This window comes from Leptonotus elevatus, chromosome 6 (genome assembly GCF_054856555.1).
Source record: "Leptonotus elevatus isolate MCC_2025b chromosome 6, RoL_Lele_1.0, whole genome shotgun sequence".
NCBI classification, from domain to species: domain Eukaryota; kingdom Metazoa; phylum Chordata; class Actinopteri; order Syngnathiformes; family Syngnathidae; genus Leptonotus; species Leptonotus elevatus.
The window spans coordinates 27,361,571-27,377,107 of NC_141244.1; the positions used below are offsets into that span (position 1 = coordinate 27,361,571).

Below are 15,537 nucleotides of genomic sequence, written 5' to 3' on the forward strand. Positions count from 1 at the left end.
ACAGCAACTAAGCCTACAAAGATGGCGGCCGTTATTGCGCAACAAACCAAGCAGATACGAGCTCCTGTCCTTTGCTCCCATTTGGCCGTAGCGCCTCGAAGGTGCGAGTCGGGAGATTTCCTCACTTTGCCCCCGTCTTGAAGGCGGCATCATAGCGCAAGCGGCCCGGACGCTGCGTTCAAAGGCTGCGGGAACCGTGCAAAAGCGTTGATGCAAAGGCGCTGCCGAGCGACGGACGGCTGAAGAGGGAAACGTGTGGGAGGCCGACGGCTTCCGGCTCAAACCCTCCCAGGGAGCCGAGGGAGGGACGGAGTGGGAGGGAGAAAAGTGGAGTGGATGTTGGTTTGAGCCTGCCAAGCTACGGTCTGCTTTGCTTGTGTGGGAGGAACGGGGACTGAAGACGGACGCCATTCGTGTCAGGTAGGGGGGGGGGGGAGAAAAGTCCGCTTTTATCCCAGTCAACAGGTGGCGGCAGACAATAGATGCAACCTGGAGGGCTGCTGGGGGTCCTCAAATGTTCCCCCTTTTGTCTTCCGTGCACCAGTTTGTAATGAACCCAAGTACACCCGTCCAAAGCCTTCACCAAATGGAACCAAAGCTTACATTGCCTGACACAACACCACCAGACCCATCCAAACTGAAGTGAAGCAAACCTAACCAAATGGATCCGAACCGGACCTGCAGCACCAGAAGACAAACGCAGCAACGCAGCGTCCGCTGTTTGCTATTCACTTCGTAACTGACGTTACAAAAAGGCTCATCTGGACTTTCAAGTCAAAAGTCCTGCTGATAATCTCAGATGCAAAGTGATGCAACGTCGCCATCTACAGGCACCTGTTGGTCATTACAGTGTTTTACAAAAAGGATTTTGACAGACGAGCTGGACGAGAGCTCCTTCACGGCCAGCTGCTGAAATGACGAATATATTGCGCAAACGCTTGATGAGTAGAATCGTCAACAGCAGTTAATTAACAAACAAAAAAACTTGCAACAGAAGAAAAGAAGACATGTTAGAGAATGAAAAGAATCCTACCTCGAAATCCGGTGGCCCTTGTTTTGTTGCCTTGACTGACTTATTCCACAGTTTACGTTTCCATCTTGCTTCCAATTTGGGGTCAAAAGCAAGGGGGGGGGGGGGGGGGGTCGTGTATCCTGCCACAAAATCCTAACCCAACTTCCACCTCCAAGGCACCCAAAAAAAAAAGGAGGTGGTGGGGAAGCCAATCTGGATGATTGCAATTCTTCAGCAGCTGCAAGTCGCACAATTCAATCAAAGTTGTCCACCGGAAACAAACGAGAGCGCTTCATCAGATGAGCCCAAGTTGTTGCAAAGTGCGGCAGCAAAGTGCGGCAGGCGGCCGGGACGGGACAGCAAGTTCGTTCACAGGTGCAGGCCTCCGAAAAGGTGACCCCAAAGTGCCTCCGTGACGAGAGCGCGCGCCGCTTTTTAACTAGGCCACTGTTCATTATGTGCGCGCATCTTTCAGCGGCAGAAACAAACACCGACTCACGTTCCAATCTTACGCCGAGCAGAAGGACGAGGAGGAGGAGGAGGACGAGGCGCCGCCGCCGCCGCCGCTGCTGCTGCTGCGCTTGACCCCCCGTCGCCGCCTTTCGCAGCGCTTCCTCGCGGCATCTCGCTGATCCGCGGCGGGGCAGGCGGACCTTCCGCCGAGGTGGCTCATCTTTCAGCCTCGCCGACGTCACGTGCGCAGCGCCACAAACACACACACAAAAAGCCCGGCGCCGCTCGTCCCTACGTGCGCTTTCTCCGGGAGTCCGCCGGAGCGCTGCCGAGACCGGCTCGTCCTCTGCCAGCCGCCCGCTGCGATGTGGACGCGGAGCTCATCGTGCACAGGTGAACCTCAACGCCACGCCGGTTCTCTCTCTCTCTCTCGCTCGCTCCCTTTCTGAGTGCGCGCGCGTGTGCGACTGTGCGTGTGCATGCCTGTAAAAAAGGAGGCGGGGTTGCATCCCCCGCTGGGAACAAAACTCTTTTGCTTACTTCTAACCTCCTTTTCTTCCCTTTCGTGTCCAATGACACTTTTATTTTTTCAAACCATTTCCTTAAAAAAAATGTATCAAAAATTAGGCAATCCATTATTTACCAGGAATGATCATTTCGTTTGAATTGCTTATTTTTACTTTTATAAATCCTTATCCAAATATGCTAAGTGAATTGAATGATTTAAAGAGAGAGAGAGAGAGAGAGAGAGAGAGAGAGAGAGAGAGAGAGAGAGAGAGAGAGAGAGAGAGAGAGAGAGAGAGAGAGAGAGAGAGAGAGAGAGAGAGTCAATGCTTTGGTTGAGCTTGTAAGAATTGTCAGAGCTAATGGGCTCTCGATGTGTTTCCATGACGACAACTTTTGAGCACGGTGGCTCTGTGTTGGGAATCACTCACTCCTTCCTCAGTTTGGCAGAGTTGCCCACTAAAAAGTCCCAATCTTGTGATTCCGGAGTAGAGCCCTCCCCCTAAATGGTGACGTACACGTGTTGTGTAGCGCACTATAGCCGACACGACAGAGCCCAAACGATGAACTGAAGAAGCTAATCCAGTATCGTAGCGTCTATTTTAATCGGTGGCTGAATTAATGAGTCACATTTTCTACCAAGATGAATAAATGACAGTTGTGACAAATGACTTGACGGAGCATCGTCTTTGTTTACTAGTGCAATTTTGTCCAACTGCAAGTATGTGAGCATTTTTATGTATTTTTTTTTTTAAAAGATTTATAGTTAGCCAGAGTTTTGCTGAAATGTTCTAAATGATAAAAGCTGCTAATTGCAGAAAAGTTTTCCGTGTGTCCTCTCAAATGATGAACAAGTCTTTCAGCTCAACTCTCTCCACACGTCGTCCGTTTCAAATTCATCTTTCCCATGTGACAATGATAATAATAATTTAGCGTCTCTGCTTTTCATTTTCAAGTCATTTCTCTTGTTGTCAACATTAAGGGACCCCAAAAAAGGATTTTATTCCTTATGCGTTTTTCACAATTAATCGGCCATCGGAAATTTTTTTTCGGGCAAATATTGATCGACGTGTGACGTCACGATGACTTTTCTGATACTCGCCAGATGTTCCGACTGCACGACAAAACGGGTCAGCCAGCTCGCTATACAGCGGACGAGGGGACAATTTGCTGGCTAAGCACAACGAGATCCCTCGCGGCGGCGTAAAGGCGGCTAAAAATAACATTTGGGTGGCCTCTGTCCCGTCACACACTTGCCGGAAGCGGCCTACCGTTCTCCCTCTCATGGGCGTGTGCATGCAGTGTGTGTGTGCGTGTGTGTGCGCACTTGGCTTTATATCACATTATGCGTGTGTGTGCGTGTGTGTGCGTGTGTGCGCGCGTGCATAGCTCACTCTTCACACCGAGTGTCTGCTGTCATGATTTCCATGGTTACCATTGAGTCTGATGCCGTACACTCGGAAGCGTCGCCCTCGCTCTCTTTTGTGTACAGGAGATGGTTTATAAAAAAATATATATATATTTATTTTTAAACGGATGTTTATAAGGACGAGGATGTACAACAGCTTTGGAAAAAAAAGGGCTAGCAGCTCACAGCTAAATCTCTTTCCATTCAGATGCTGGAGCCGTGTAAGAAAGTGTAAGAAAATCAAGTCCAGCAAATTGGAGAAAAATGCATTTCCACACGTGAAAGCATTGAGTGCGGAATCTCACGACCGAGACGTAAACATCTCCATTCCAAGAAAACTGCAGACCAACAATCCTCTTGACAATTCCAAGTGCTACCAAAGGGCCATCAAAGAAATTCCAACAATCCCCGACTGCCTTGTTTGAAACAAAAAAGTCAAAGCAGGTTCTGAGGCTCAAAGCTAAAAATGCTGGCGCCAACTGCAACAAAGCCAACTGCTTTGTAAGTTCCAGTGCGCTAACATTTCAATGCACAAGACAACTGGAAGCAATTTAATTACAAATACATTTTTGGGGGAATGTTGTAAAAGGGCTTCTTTTTGGCCATCCTGTGGAAACACACAAAGTGCAAATACACAAGTTGAAGGTGTGAGAGCTACACGCGCACAAAATTGTTGTGACATATGTCGGATGTGTTTGTTTTTTTGTCACATCCACCTACACTTGCACCCCCCGCCCCCCCCCCCCCCCCCCCCCCCGCCCCCCCCCCCCCCCCCCCGCCGAGTCTGTGCTAACGTGACATCAAACAGGCTGCAGTTGCACCCGGAAAAACAACAACAACAAAAACGGCAAATAAGCACCACAACATGGAAAAGTTGAATTGCTGTATGATAATAACAAAGACAAAAAGGCATCACAGTTTAGGACTTGTGTTAAGCGAGCAGCACAATAAGTGACATTTACTATTTGGGTCGGTAAGAAAATAAGGACAAAAATATTCAAGTGCCTTACCCTCAAGCGCGACTTCAACACCCTGTGCGGTTGTGTAAATGGACTACAGGACCTCTCCGAGATTTGGACCAGCAGTCTCGAAAGGTATCGCGTTTTAACCATTTTTGTATTTAAACAAGCGTCATGATTATTTGGGGTGGCGAGGAGTTGGACAACAACACCTAAAAAAGCTTTACCCCGAATAAATGTCTGGTAAATGATTCTGCAGCTGAATGAATAACTTACCATAATTGAAACGAGGGTCAGCCTTGTGAAGGCAACAGTTTCATCATTTTGGGATTATTTATTTGCGGGCATAGAAAATATACAAAAATGGTAGATGCCTTAGCCTTAATTGATGTCGAGTAAATAAGCACCCCATGGGCCACTATCGGGGACTTTATCATACAGCTCTTAATTGGAATGGATCTTGCATTGGATTGAGTTCAGTATCATCATTTATTTGTGGGTGGAACAAACTTCAGAAATTATTCATGCCTTACCCCTAATACATGTTAAGCACATCTGCCCACTGCATAGTACAGTACGGCTCTTCTATTAGATTTCATTCATTAGATATATTTATTTATTTATTGAGTAAGATGGTGATGGTACGAGCGGGGGGGAGGGAATGTCGTTATTTGAATGCCTTACACCAAGAAGATATCTGCTGCAGACCGTGATGAACATTTAAGCGCGCCTGATCACCAGAAGGATGTAAAGGGCAGAAAGCTGTTAAGGTGTTGAATAGCATGAGGGACAAAACATTGGGGACAGCTCCACTCCCCGTCTGTCTGACGCTGTCAATCAAAAGTGAGCGGCTGTCCCTAATATTCTGTCCCATAGCGCATTCTTGTCCGCCAGGTTGCAAGCGAGCGAGCGAGCGAGCGAGGCGAGGCTGCCGCTTTCAAAAAGATGCGAGCTTCAAACGTCCTTACAGTGCACAAGTGACCTCCACGTGCGCGCAAGTTGGGCGTGCCTGGAGGTGACAGCTTCCAGTTGCTACGTTGGCCTGACAACTGCTACCTTCATCATCCTCATCCTCTTTCATTTAGTACACTGGAACTGGAACATGTAATGGTCACGCACACACACGGAGACGAGGGAGGAAATGAAACTGCTGCACACGGTTTAACGCACAGCAGCGGGTGAACAAGGAGATGCGAAGATTCGCTCCACCGGACCGAACCGGACCGTACCGTACCATGCCGTACCGTACTGTAAACAGGCTTCGTTAGGTCATCCTTCATTTTAGTTTGCTTATAACAATATGCATAAAACAATTAACACGATTTGATCAATTACTGCTTTCTTATTATTATTTAAAAATAACACATTTAGCGTTGTTGTATTTTGTGTATTTAATTGAAAAACTCTTAAGTCCAACGGAAGCAATTGTAACCTGCAGTCTCGGGAGCGACTGGCCCAAGCTCGGGTCGTGGCTGAGACGCCGAAGGGACTCGCAGTGAAGGAAAGCAACTCGGGCCAAGATCTCGGGTCCCGATGCTGTACCCAGCATTGCGAAGTTTGAAATGAGAGAATAATTCCCAAGGCAGCCTGAGATTCACATAACAATCATTCAAATTGTACAATAAAAACAAAGGCCCGCTGATGAAGGTCTTATTTTTTTTTAAAGGATGTATAGAGCGGCTGCACAAAAACAAATTGTAATTTATTCCAGCTTTCCACAAATTGACAAACTCGGTTGCTGTAGGCTACGAGAGAGAGAGAGAGAGAGAGAGAGAGAGAGCGAGAGAGAGAGAGAGAGCGAGAGAGAGAGAGAGCGAGAGAGAGAGAGAGAGAGAGAGAGCGAGAGAGCGAGAGCGAGAGAGAGAGAGAGAGAGAGAGAGAGAGAGAGAGAGAAGGAGAGAACTCACCCAAGAATTGAGTGACAGCGCGCGAGTCAGACTCAGCTTTTTTTCCCACACGCTGTCCAGAATATTAAAAGTGGAAGAGAAGACGCAGGCGTTGCTTTTCGACACTCGCAAGTGAATTGACAGAATATAAAATAAAGAAATAAAGAAATCTGGAATTTATGCACACATCCATGCAAACTGCCGGTGTTTGGACAAAACAGAGCAGCATACCTGCTGTAGGAAACAGGCCTTGCGCCCAACACCCGAACCAGGAACTCAGTCATCACCGTGTCAATTTGTGCATTTTTTTTCAACAAAGGGATGGAAAAATAATTGGAAAAACAATCAACAGATGAATTGATTATGAAAATGTTCATTTGTTGCAGCGCTACATTGTATTTATTGTAAGTCAATAAGAAAAGCGGCGGCTAAGCGGCGGCTAAGCGGCGGCTAAGCGGCGTTAGCGACGTTTGAGCATTTCAAGCAGGAAAAAAAACACGACAAGACACGCCAGCATCAGAAATGCAAGCAAATCGAGGCTGATTCCATTTCTGACCAACAAGCACAATCATCTCCGTCAGCCGTTTGGCTCGTTGGCCACGTGCTTACGGGGCGGCCATGTTGGTGGAGGCAACGATCATGTGTGTCGTTTAAAACAAAGTCCTAACTTGCTCATTCCTCAACCGGTTTTCATCAGGTTGACATTTTTGCCAACAGCAAAACATGCTAACAACAACAATAATCTTACATATGAAAGGGTTTTTGTCAGTTCTCTTGTTTTGATTGCACTTCTTTTAAAACTCCTTTTTGAAGTGCACAAAACATTTCAATGGAACACGTCTCGAGTGATGCCGTCATTTACATTTTGGGAATCCGTCATCATCATGAAACATATGCTGCCTGGTACAAGCTAAAAAGTGGAATGTTGTCTTTTGCACACTGATGATGCTAATAATGCTTACATGAGAGCAGCCATGGCATGCATGTTGCTGACGTGGGGTCCAAAACCTCAAATTTGGTCAAGTTGTTTTTTGTCATCAGTTGATGCCATTCGTCAGGTCACACGTGTGTGCGTGTTCATTGCACAAATTACTGAAAGCCATTTCAAGTGAAGAAAATGGTTTGCTCTCTTTGACTGTGACTTTTTCTTTTTGTCTCAGTCCGGGCCGACACCACCAATATGATCCGATGAGTCAACTTAAGACAAAAATACTAAATTCGGTGAACAAAAAAAGCTGAAAATGAGCAGCAAAACGTTTGCATGTTGCATTTGAGGCGTTTACGTAAAGCGGCACGCAGCCGTTACATAACGAGGCTCGTCTTGCACCCTCGTGGGCCGCTGCGATATTATCGGACTTAAGTGGGAAAGCGAGCGCTGGTCCTCGCTTTGAGTGACAGCAGGTCCACGCACGCAAAATCAGCGCCATCCACATCATGTTCTCGTTGCACAAACACGTCGACTGGCTGCCGACTTGACAGCCATTCCGCTCTTCTTGTAGAAGCGTTCCGCATGGCGTGGGATTGCTATATACGTATATTAGGATATGGCTCGTATATATATATATATATATATGTATATATATATATATATATATTTAAAAAAAAAAAAAAAAAAAAAAAGAGCAATGATGATGACATTTCCGAATGAACAATACTGAGCTCTTAATAAAAAAAGTAAAAAAAAAAAGAGAGAAAAAAAAAAAAAAGGATATGGCTCGTCACTGGCCGACACGATATTGTTTCATCAAATTACAGCAATTGAAAAAGAGCCATGCCGATTTTTCCAGGAAGTGAATCGTCATCAGTTTAAGGTTTGCGCATTCAAATATTGTCTCGTTTTTGGAAGAAAGGCAAGGACATTTTAAAAATGCTTTCTTGAATCAAGAAAAATCATTGACAGATTCCTCGATGATGACAATAACGGTAAGTTGCAGCACACGTGGTGAAGCAGCTTTCAGCTGTTGTGCTGCACGCAAGTGGAATCCGTTGCCAAGTGGCAAGTGAAGTCGGTACCGAGTACAGTATGAATGCGTTTCAATCCAGGTGGGAAAAAACACAGACCTTATTTCTCTCAAATGTTTTGTTTGCAAATATGCTTCAATGATGTCAATGAATCTTCTTTAAGTCATTTTAATCATCTATTCTTTTCTCTGTCTTTCAATTGCTGCGTTTGTTGACGCGTTTAGATGCTGTGCGTGAAGAACGTGGACTTGGAAATGTGCTGGCAAAATAAGGTTGCCGAGCCTACTGTATGCAAAAAGAAGCATTGCTCTGGTGTCTGTAAAGATTTTCATCTCCGGCCCGGAACGTGAACCCACAGCAAAGCGCGAACCTTCAAAACGCCGTTGAGCGAGTCGTAGCAAAGTGTTGAGAGTGCTGCTCCTGTTTGAAATTCTGCGCAGCGGGCAGCGGATGTTGTGCTGATCCCAGTCGGCTAAAGTTGTGCTCGCCTTTGCGCCCGTCCAAATTAGTATTCGCTGTGGAGCGGGCGGGACGGACAGGCTGCTGACCACGCCGATGACGGGAAACCTTGGATTCTTTTTCACGGCACCTCTGCTCCGCTACGCTTGGATCGGCTTCATTAACTCAACTCGACAGGCCCGCCAAACCAAAACAAAACAGGCAAAGTCAAAGATGGTCGACTTCCACGCAGCAACAATCATTAAAAAAACAACAACAAAAAACGCTGGCGAGAAGAATAACAAACAGATGAGAAGCGGGCGCGAACGGTGCGGTCGGCGGTTCACGAAAGAAAGAAAAAAATTTTGATCTGCGTCCGGTATATGAAAATCCTTCAGGAAACGAGCGGGAGCTAAAAATATCAAGCAAGTGAGATGAGGAATGAAAAGGTGAGATAGGAAGCCTTTCATCTCAAGGCCTAACAAGTGACAGGCAGATAAAAAAAAGAAGCAAAAAAAGAAGAAGAAGAAGAAGAGATTTACAGCACGCCGTCGTCATTGTTGTTGCTAGGTTACCGATTGGCTAGCATGTGCGGCTAACGCAGCAGTTGAAGCGCGGCAAAGATTTGGCCTTTTCTTGGCTCCAGTGCTTGCTTGCCAAAGTGGAATTTTTCAACCAATCAGATTTCATCCTCCATGTGTTGCCAAGTGGATGTAATGTGTTGACCCACTAAACTTCCACTACTTAGCAACGGCACTGTTTCTTCAAAAGCGAACCCACGCCAACCTTCATCGGAGGCAAATGACGGCACCGCCGCGCCACCTGGAGCCCTCAACCAATCACAGTTCAAACTCCTCCACACTCACTCAATGACATCATCATTTTTCTGTCCCCTGATTGGTCAGTCCCAGCGAAACGTGACACAGCCAACCAAGTTGGACGAGCAAAACACATACATCTGTTGCGATCGGCACACATTTTGCAACAAACAGCAACTCTCTTGAGCACGATGACTTTTACCGACATTCTTGGATGTTTTTCTCACCTCACTCAAGGCCCAAGTAACAAACGTGCACTCGGGAAAATTCCAAAGATGACTCGAAAAATGATCACTTGCTCTGATTTTGCTTTTTACAGCTTACAATCAATTCAGCCTGTTTGTTCTCTTTAATAACAGTCGGACCACTTAAGTCCTAAACTCCAAATATAAATATTGTCATTGAAATTATTTTTTGGCAGAAAATAAAAAATGATTCCAAAAACAAATAGATGTGGTGTTTTTGTGTGTTGGTTGTTGTGAGAAAGGCAGCATATGCGTGCGTGCGTGCGTGCGTGCGTGCGTGCTCACCCATCTCGGGATGGTTCCGTCCCTCAACAGGAACGCTGACCGTGCGGCGCAGCAGCTTGTTCCTGTTCGACTCGGAGCGCCTCTCGCGCATCAGCAAAGGGTGGACCTGCACACGCGCGCCACAATAGTGTAAGTGCAAAAAAAAGACTTCCCATACACACACAATTGTAATTGTGAGCGCGTTTAAAGAAGACCACAGTAGTGCCTTGAGATACCAGCGTCTTGACTCAAAAAGGTTTTTGAGATACGAGCTGTCGTTTGGCAGAATTTTTGGGGTCTTGGGATGCAAGCACAAATTTGAGATAACGGTGCGCTTCAGACTTCCACCGCTAGATGGCGCCGGCACCATCAATTCACGATTCATTTTCATTGAAGTGGAAGGACATGACCAGTTGGTGGCGCTATCAAGTGTCAATAGAAGAAGAGGGAAGGCCAATACATTAGGTACAGTCACGTCATGAACGTGGAGGACGTGAACGGCGATTTGGTGAACGAGCGCTCGGGTTAGCTCGCTTGACCACAACGACAAAACTTAAGTGTCGCTTGCTTTTGATTTGGAGCCAAAGAACAAATGCAAAAAAAGAAATCGACATAAGAAAGCGTGCTTGGCATTTTCTTGGACTTTTTTCGCGCGATGTCACCACAGAAGAACTTTTTGCAACGTTTGTCAACAAAGCTCCTCCGAACGTTCCGCTGATTTTTCTTTCGCCTGTTGCCATGGAAATGATCACTTAAACCACTTTGATAATTAATCGTGGCGCAAACAGCTCCCAAATGTCATGTCGATTGCAGGACTGCTTTTTTCTTTTTCCTTTTTCTTTTCCAGAAGTGCCAACATGAGTCATGAAGCGCAAGCTCGCCCCCGACTGGCTCCACGCGGCTTGACGAGACCGCCCAGGGAGGAAGGGGAAGGGAAACACCTGGAGGTTCATTTGACACGGCGGGAGGCGGAATGCGACAGGTCACGCATGGCGGGAGTTTGCAGACATCATGCCGGGACGGACCGAGTGGCCCACCTCCCCAAAAACAAGTTATTTTTATTTTTTGTTTGTCATTTGGGGCAAAGCTTGCTCCCTTTTTGCCACAAATTGAAACTTTTGGAAGTGCAGAAAAAGCTGCTTTTGGGATAACAATTGCTAGTTTTTACACGTAACATTTCAGCAGTAGAAGAAGGAGCATTTTGGATAGAAAAGAATCCTTGGCGTCTTTTTGCCGACAGCAATTTATTGAGACACCTGGGAAAGATTTTCAATGGTGAAAAAATTGATAATACTCCTTCAAAATGAGTCTTTTAGACCAAAAAAGGCTTTTTTGTTGTCATCTGATTGTGATGCAAATGCAACGCGCATTGCGCAACACTTGGAATGCAAAAAATAAAATTGTAAAAAAAGGAGACCTCAGAGGTTGCATAAGGACGCAGCCGGCTGCTTTAGGACCACGTAAAAAAAAAAAGACAAAAGTTGAAGGCCTTCCAGTACGGACAATTGTTGTGACTAAAAATAGTAAGCGGGGCTTGTCGCGAAGGTCAATTGGCTGGCGGGAGACAAATTGTGCATGCATGCCTTCCTTTGCTCACATTTGACGGCGAGTGGACACCCAAAACGCAAAAAGCAGGCCTGGGTGGCTTTAGATTGCGGCCAGCACTCCTGAAGATGCGCTAAAATACGCCAATGTTTGATGTCAGAATGCAACATTTCAAATGGTATTCCATTTTGATTGGATTCTATACACGTATGTATTTATAATTGACCAGTCATTTCATTTAAAAAAAGTGTTAGGTAGGATTAACTCATAATTTTGTATTCTGTATTATTTGAATTAAATTAAATGGAAGTAACAGAAGGAAAATTTTAAATGGTTTAATTTGGGATAAATTCATGATCCCGAATTCCATCTTCATTTTAAACCATATTTCTTTTAAATTGGTGTAAGCATATAATTCAGCAACATAATTTATTAACAAAGTATTAGTAGTCAAAGTTTTTGTTTTGCTAATATTGATGTTGTTTATTTTATACACCAAACCGCTGCACAAATTAAATGATATGAGTGAATTAAAAAAAACTAATAAATACATTTGAGTAAATCTATGTAGGCAAAAAGTCATCTTTGTCTGCAGGGCCCTTACTAACAATATTATTCTCCTTTACATGATGAGGATTTTATTTGATTTCAACTCTTGCGTGCCCATTTCTAATTCTATTCCTAGTTTCAAAGTCAAGGCTGGACGCATTATTCATGACCCTCTTCCTCCCCCTAGAGGACAAAAGCAGGGATAGCAGCCTGGACAGAAATGGGATGTGCGTGTGTGTGTGTGTGTGTGTGTGCGTGTGCGTGTGCGTGTGTGTGCCTGCGAGCACGTGAGATCTATCAACGTCCACTCGGGTCCCTTTCTGTGATTCCTCCAGTCTCTCTGTGGCAATTCGCTGATGGCACCTGAAGCTCAGCGGCCACTTTCAAGTTTGACTTTTCAAATATTGTTCAGCAAACGTATTAGGGAGCACTTCTCTTTTGCCGAGGTAATCCATCCACCACACGTGATTGATCTTTGCATGCATGTGCTCATGACACAAGGCCACTTGCATTGTTATTATCATTATTATTATCATTATTATCTCTTACACTTTAGTAACAAGTAACCACATTGACACATATAAATCCATTTCAGGTTGGACAAAAATGTTGATACGACTTGGTACGGTTGAGTTATTTGTTGCTTTTTTTTTGCTCTCCTGGGGTTCTGAGAAAATAATCAACGTCACACTTCAGTTGTCTTACTATAAAGTGGTTGTCGTTTTTTGTGTTTTGTTTCCAGTAAAAGCATGAGTTTGATTGATGTGTATTAGGGATGGACGAGTACTGATACCAGGTATCAGTATCGGGCTAATACCTGGCCTTGTTTCAAAGAAATCAAGACTCGCACAAGAGGGTGGTCAATATTTGGATTGAGCGCCCTCTGGTGGCTGTTTTACAATCAGGAACTAGAAATGAGAAGGAGAAAAATTTGCCATTCATTTGATACCATTTGAAGGGAAAATGGCATATTGGGTCTTTCTTAAAAATCATCTGTCATTGTTTTTTATGTACTAGTGGGATCAGAATCGATATTTGTTATTGGTATCGGTGACAACTCAAGAGGAGAGTACTTTGTTACTTGATGAAATGAATGCAAAGTATTTTCAAATTGAAAATACAAGGCTGACGGCTTTTACACCGACACCAAAAAGCAAAAAGTTGCAGTATGGTCTCGTCCTCTTTTAGGGTACACGCGATGGCGATGGCGATGGCGATGGCGATGGCGATGGCGATGGCGATGGCGATGGCGATGGCAATGGCGATGGCAGCCTACCTCTTCCTGGTCCAACATGTGGAAGGGCTTTCCGGGGATCACGCGCAGACGGGCGTTCCAGCGGTCGGGCGGCGGGCGCTCGTTGGACGGATGCTCGTACGGGGGTCGGCTGTAATGGGGGCGCTCGTAGGCGGGGGGGGCAGCGTGGAAGGCCAGGACCTGCTGGGAGCGCTGCTGCTGCTGCTGCTGCTGGAGGAGGTGAAGGTGATGGTGGTGGTGGTAGGAGGGGGGGGCGGCACACCTTGCATCTGGACGGCAGAGAGGAAAAAGGTTGCGGTCGGTCAGGCTGCATCATCCGCAATCATTCGCCAGGCGCCGCCTGCAAGCCCCTCCCCCCTCAAATCAATGATTCTAGTGGTTCCTGACTGCAAGTAAAAAACATCTCACAAGGTTTTGTCCCCCCCCCCATGAAAAGTAACAAAGTGAAGCCTGCAAAACACGGGTGTCCAAACTACAGCCCAGGGGCCATTTTTTTTGGGGGGGGGGGCAACATAGCAGCCTCAAAATAACATTTGGTATGGCCTGCATCACTCCAGTATTTGAGCTCCTTTTTTCTTAAAGGGGGGCATGATGAAGTGTCACAAGTTGGGTGGTTGCTTTGCTCACTGTATGAAAGACACAAACAAACTGACAACTAAAATAGTAGCAACATTTCTCTTGTTTTGATTGTGGAGGTCAACAGAATAGATTTTTTCTCGTGGTTCACATGCAGGCAAAATGTGCAATTCGTAAACATGAAATTGCTTGGAAGATTGCTTTGACCACTTTTTAATAAATCAAAGGTAAAGAATTCCAATGGGGCCTTTACATATACTTTGCATTTTTCAACACGCGACCCTCGGAGGAAAATGTTTGGACACAACCCCTGCTCTAAAATATCCCTCAAAAGACGTTGATAGGCAAATGATCGTTGTTGTTTTTTAATGACTGAAGATTGAACAGGATTTCCCCTCAGGTGTTTATCATTACGTATTTATATTATTTATTTTTCCATTTCAAATTCCAGGCAGGCAAAATTCCGAGTAAATTTCTCTTAAAACATTTTACAAAAATATTAGGGACAAAATAGGCAAAATAAAAAATATATCTCAGACTATTAAAAGACGCCAGCGACACAGACAATCACCTAATTGAGGCAAAATAAGAGCACACTCACTCTTTCGGGTTCTTTAAAAAAATTTTTTATAAATTATGGATAAAGCTGTTGAAATATAAATGAGCCCGTCCCTGATGAATGCGGAGGATTACGAAGGTTTGGCGTGCTGCGAAAAGGTTAATCCGAGCGGTCGTTTGCCACTTGAAATGCGTCATGTGCCGCTCATGAATATGCCGCCCTCATTTCATGAGGACGTCTTCAAACTTGAGGAACCGCCGCGGACCAGACAAGAAGAAAAGAACAAATACAAAGTGCTCGCACTCCGACCCACTCCTACGAGGGGACTTGACTCGAGTGGGGCCCGCTCACTTGACGGACGGCCATGCTGAAGGAAGTCAAAGTGAAAACAAAACAGGTGGAAAACAATCAAAGTTGTATGTCAAAGGTATGGCCCATAATGTTGAAAAATAATTTGCAAATAGGCGAACCTACAGATGCTGAACCACAAGTAGCCTATGCGGTTCTACTGTACTCGATTGCACAATTACGGTCAATCACAATTATTGACATTCATGTGCACAAATCGTCAGTGACGCAAATTGAGATGCAAATTGGCCTTTAAAAATTTCAGATTTGAGCCAGAACGTGTTACGCCTAAACAACAACGCTAACCGCTGTGTAGCTTACAATAGTGCTTCTCAATTCTATTTTGTTTCGCCCCCATCAGGAAGAAAACAATATTTCGCACCCCCCTCAGCTCTCTGCTGCGACTATAAGTTGCGTCATTTGTCCATGCAACTGTTGTAAGTACGCCTCTGCATTGGAGCTAATGCTTCTTGTGCACGCTCTGACTATGAGAGCGCCACCTACTGTAGTGGATGTGCAATTACACTTTATTCTCGTAGAGCAATAAAACACACACACACGTTCCCTGGGCTCACAAGCGCACCATCTGCCATCGCACTGCAGGACATTTGTCCCTTCCCTCTCCAACGTCCTCGTGTCTTGATTTTGAAGGTCAAACCTTTGACGTTTTTTTGGAGTAGAAAGAGCAGCCACCACACGTTGATGAGGTGAAGTTTGCAAAGAAGTGAATTTCTCTTATTAAGCATTTGTCACCCC

The 15,537-nt window shown here is 45.3% G+C and overlaps 1 protein-coding gene across 14 annotated transcripts in view; it reads right to left on the reverse strand.

The window, feature by feature from the left end:
- The window catches only part of syngap1b (synaptic Ras GTPase activating protein 1b), a 73,534-nt gene that overhangs the window by 38,110 nt on the left and 19,887 nt on the right, over positions 1–15,537 (reverse strand). For 13 of the 14 annotated variants that reach the window (XR_015095304.1, XM_086077506.1, XM_086077499.1 and 10 more), the window contains 2 exons: positions 13,320–13,567; positions 9,971–10,076 (listed from right to left, as the gene is read on the reverse strand). Coding sequence is in view for 12 of the 14 variants with exons in the window: in XM_086077506.1 (XP_085933632.1) it covers positions 9,971–10,076; positions 13,320–13,567 (354 nt within the window). In the remaining 2 variants the exon portion in view is untranslated. Of the gene's footprint in view, positions 1–1,033; positions 1,899–9,970; positions 10,077–13,319; positions 13,568–15,537 lie in introns of those variants that run through there. The other variant, XM_086077509.1, reaches the window with a different exon arrangement.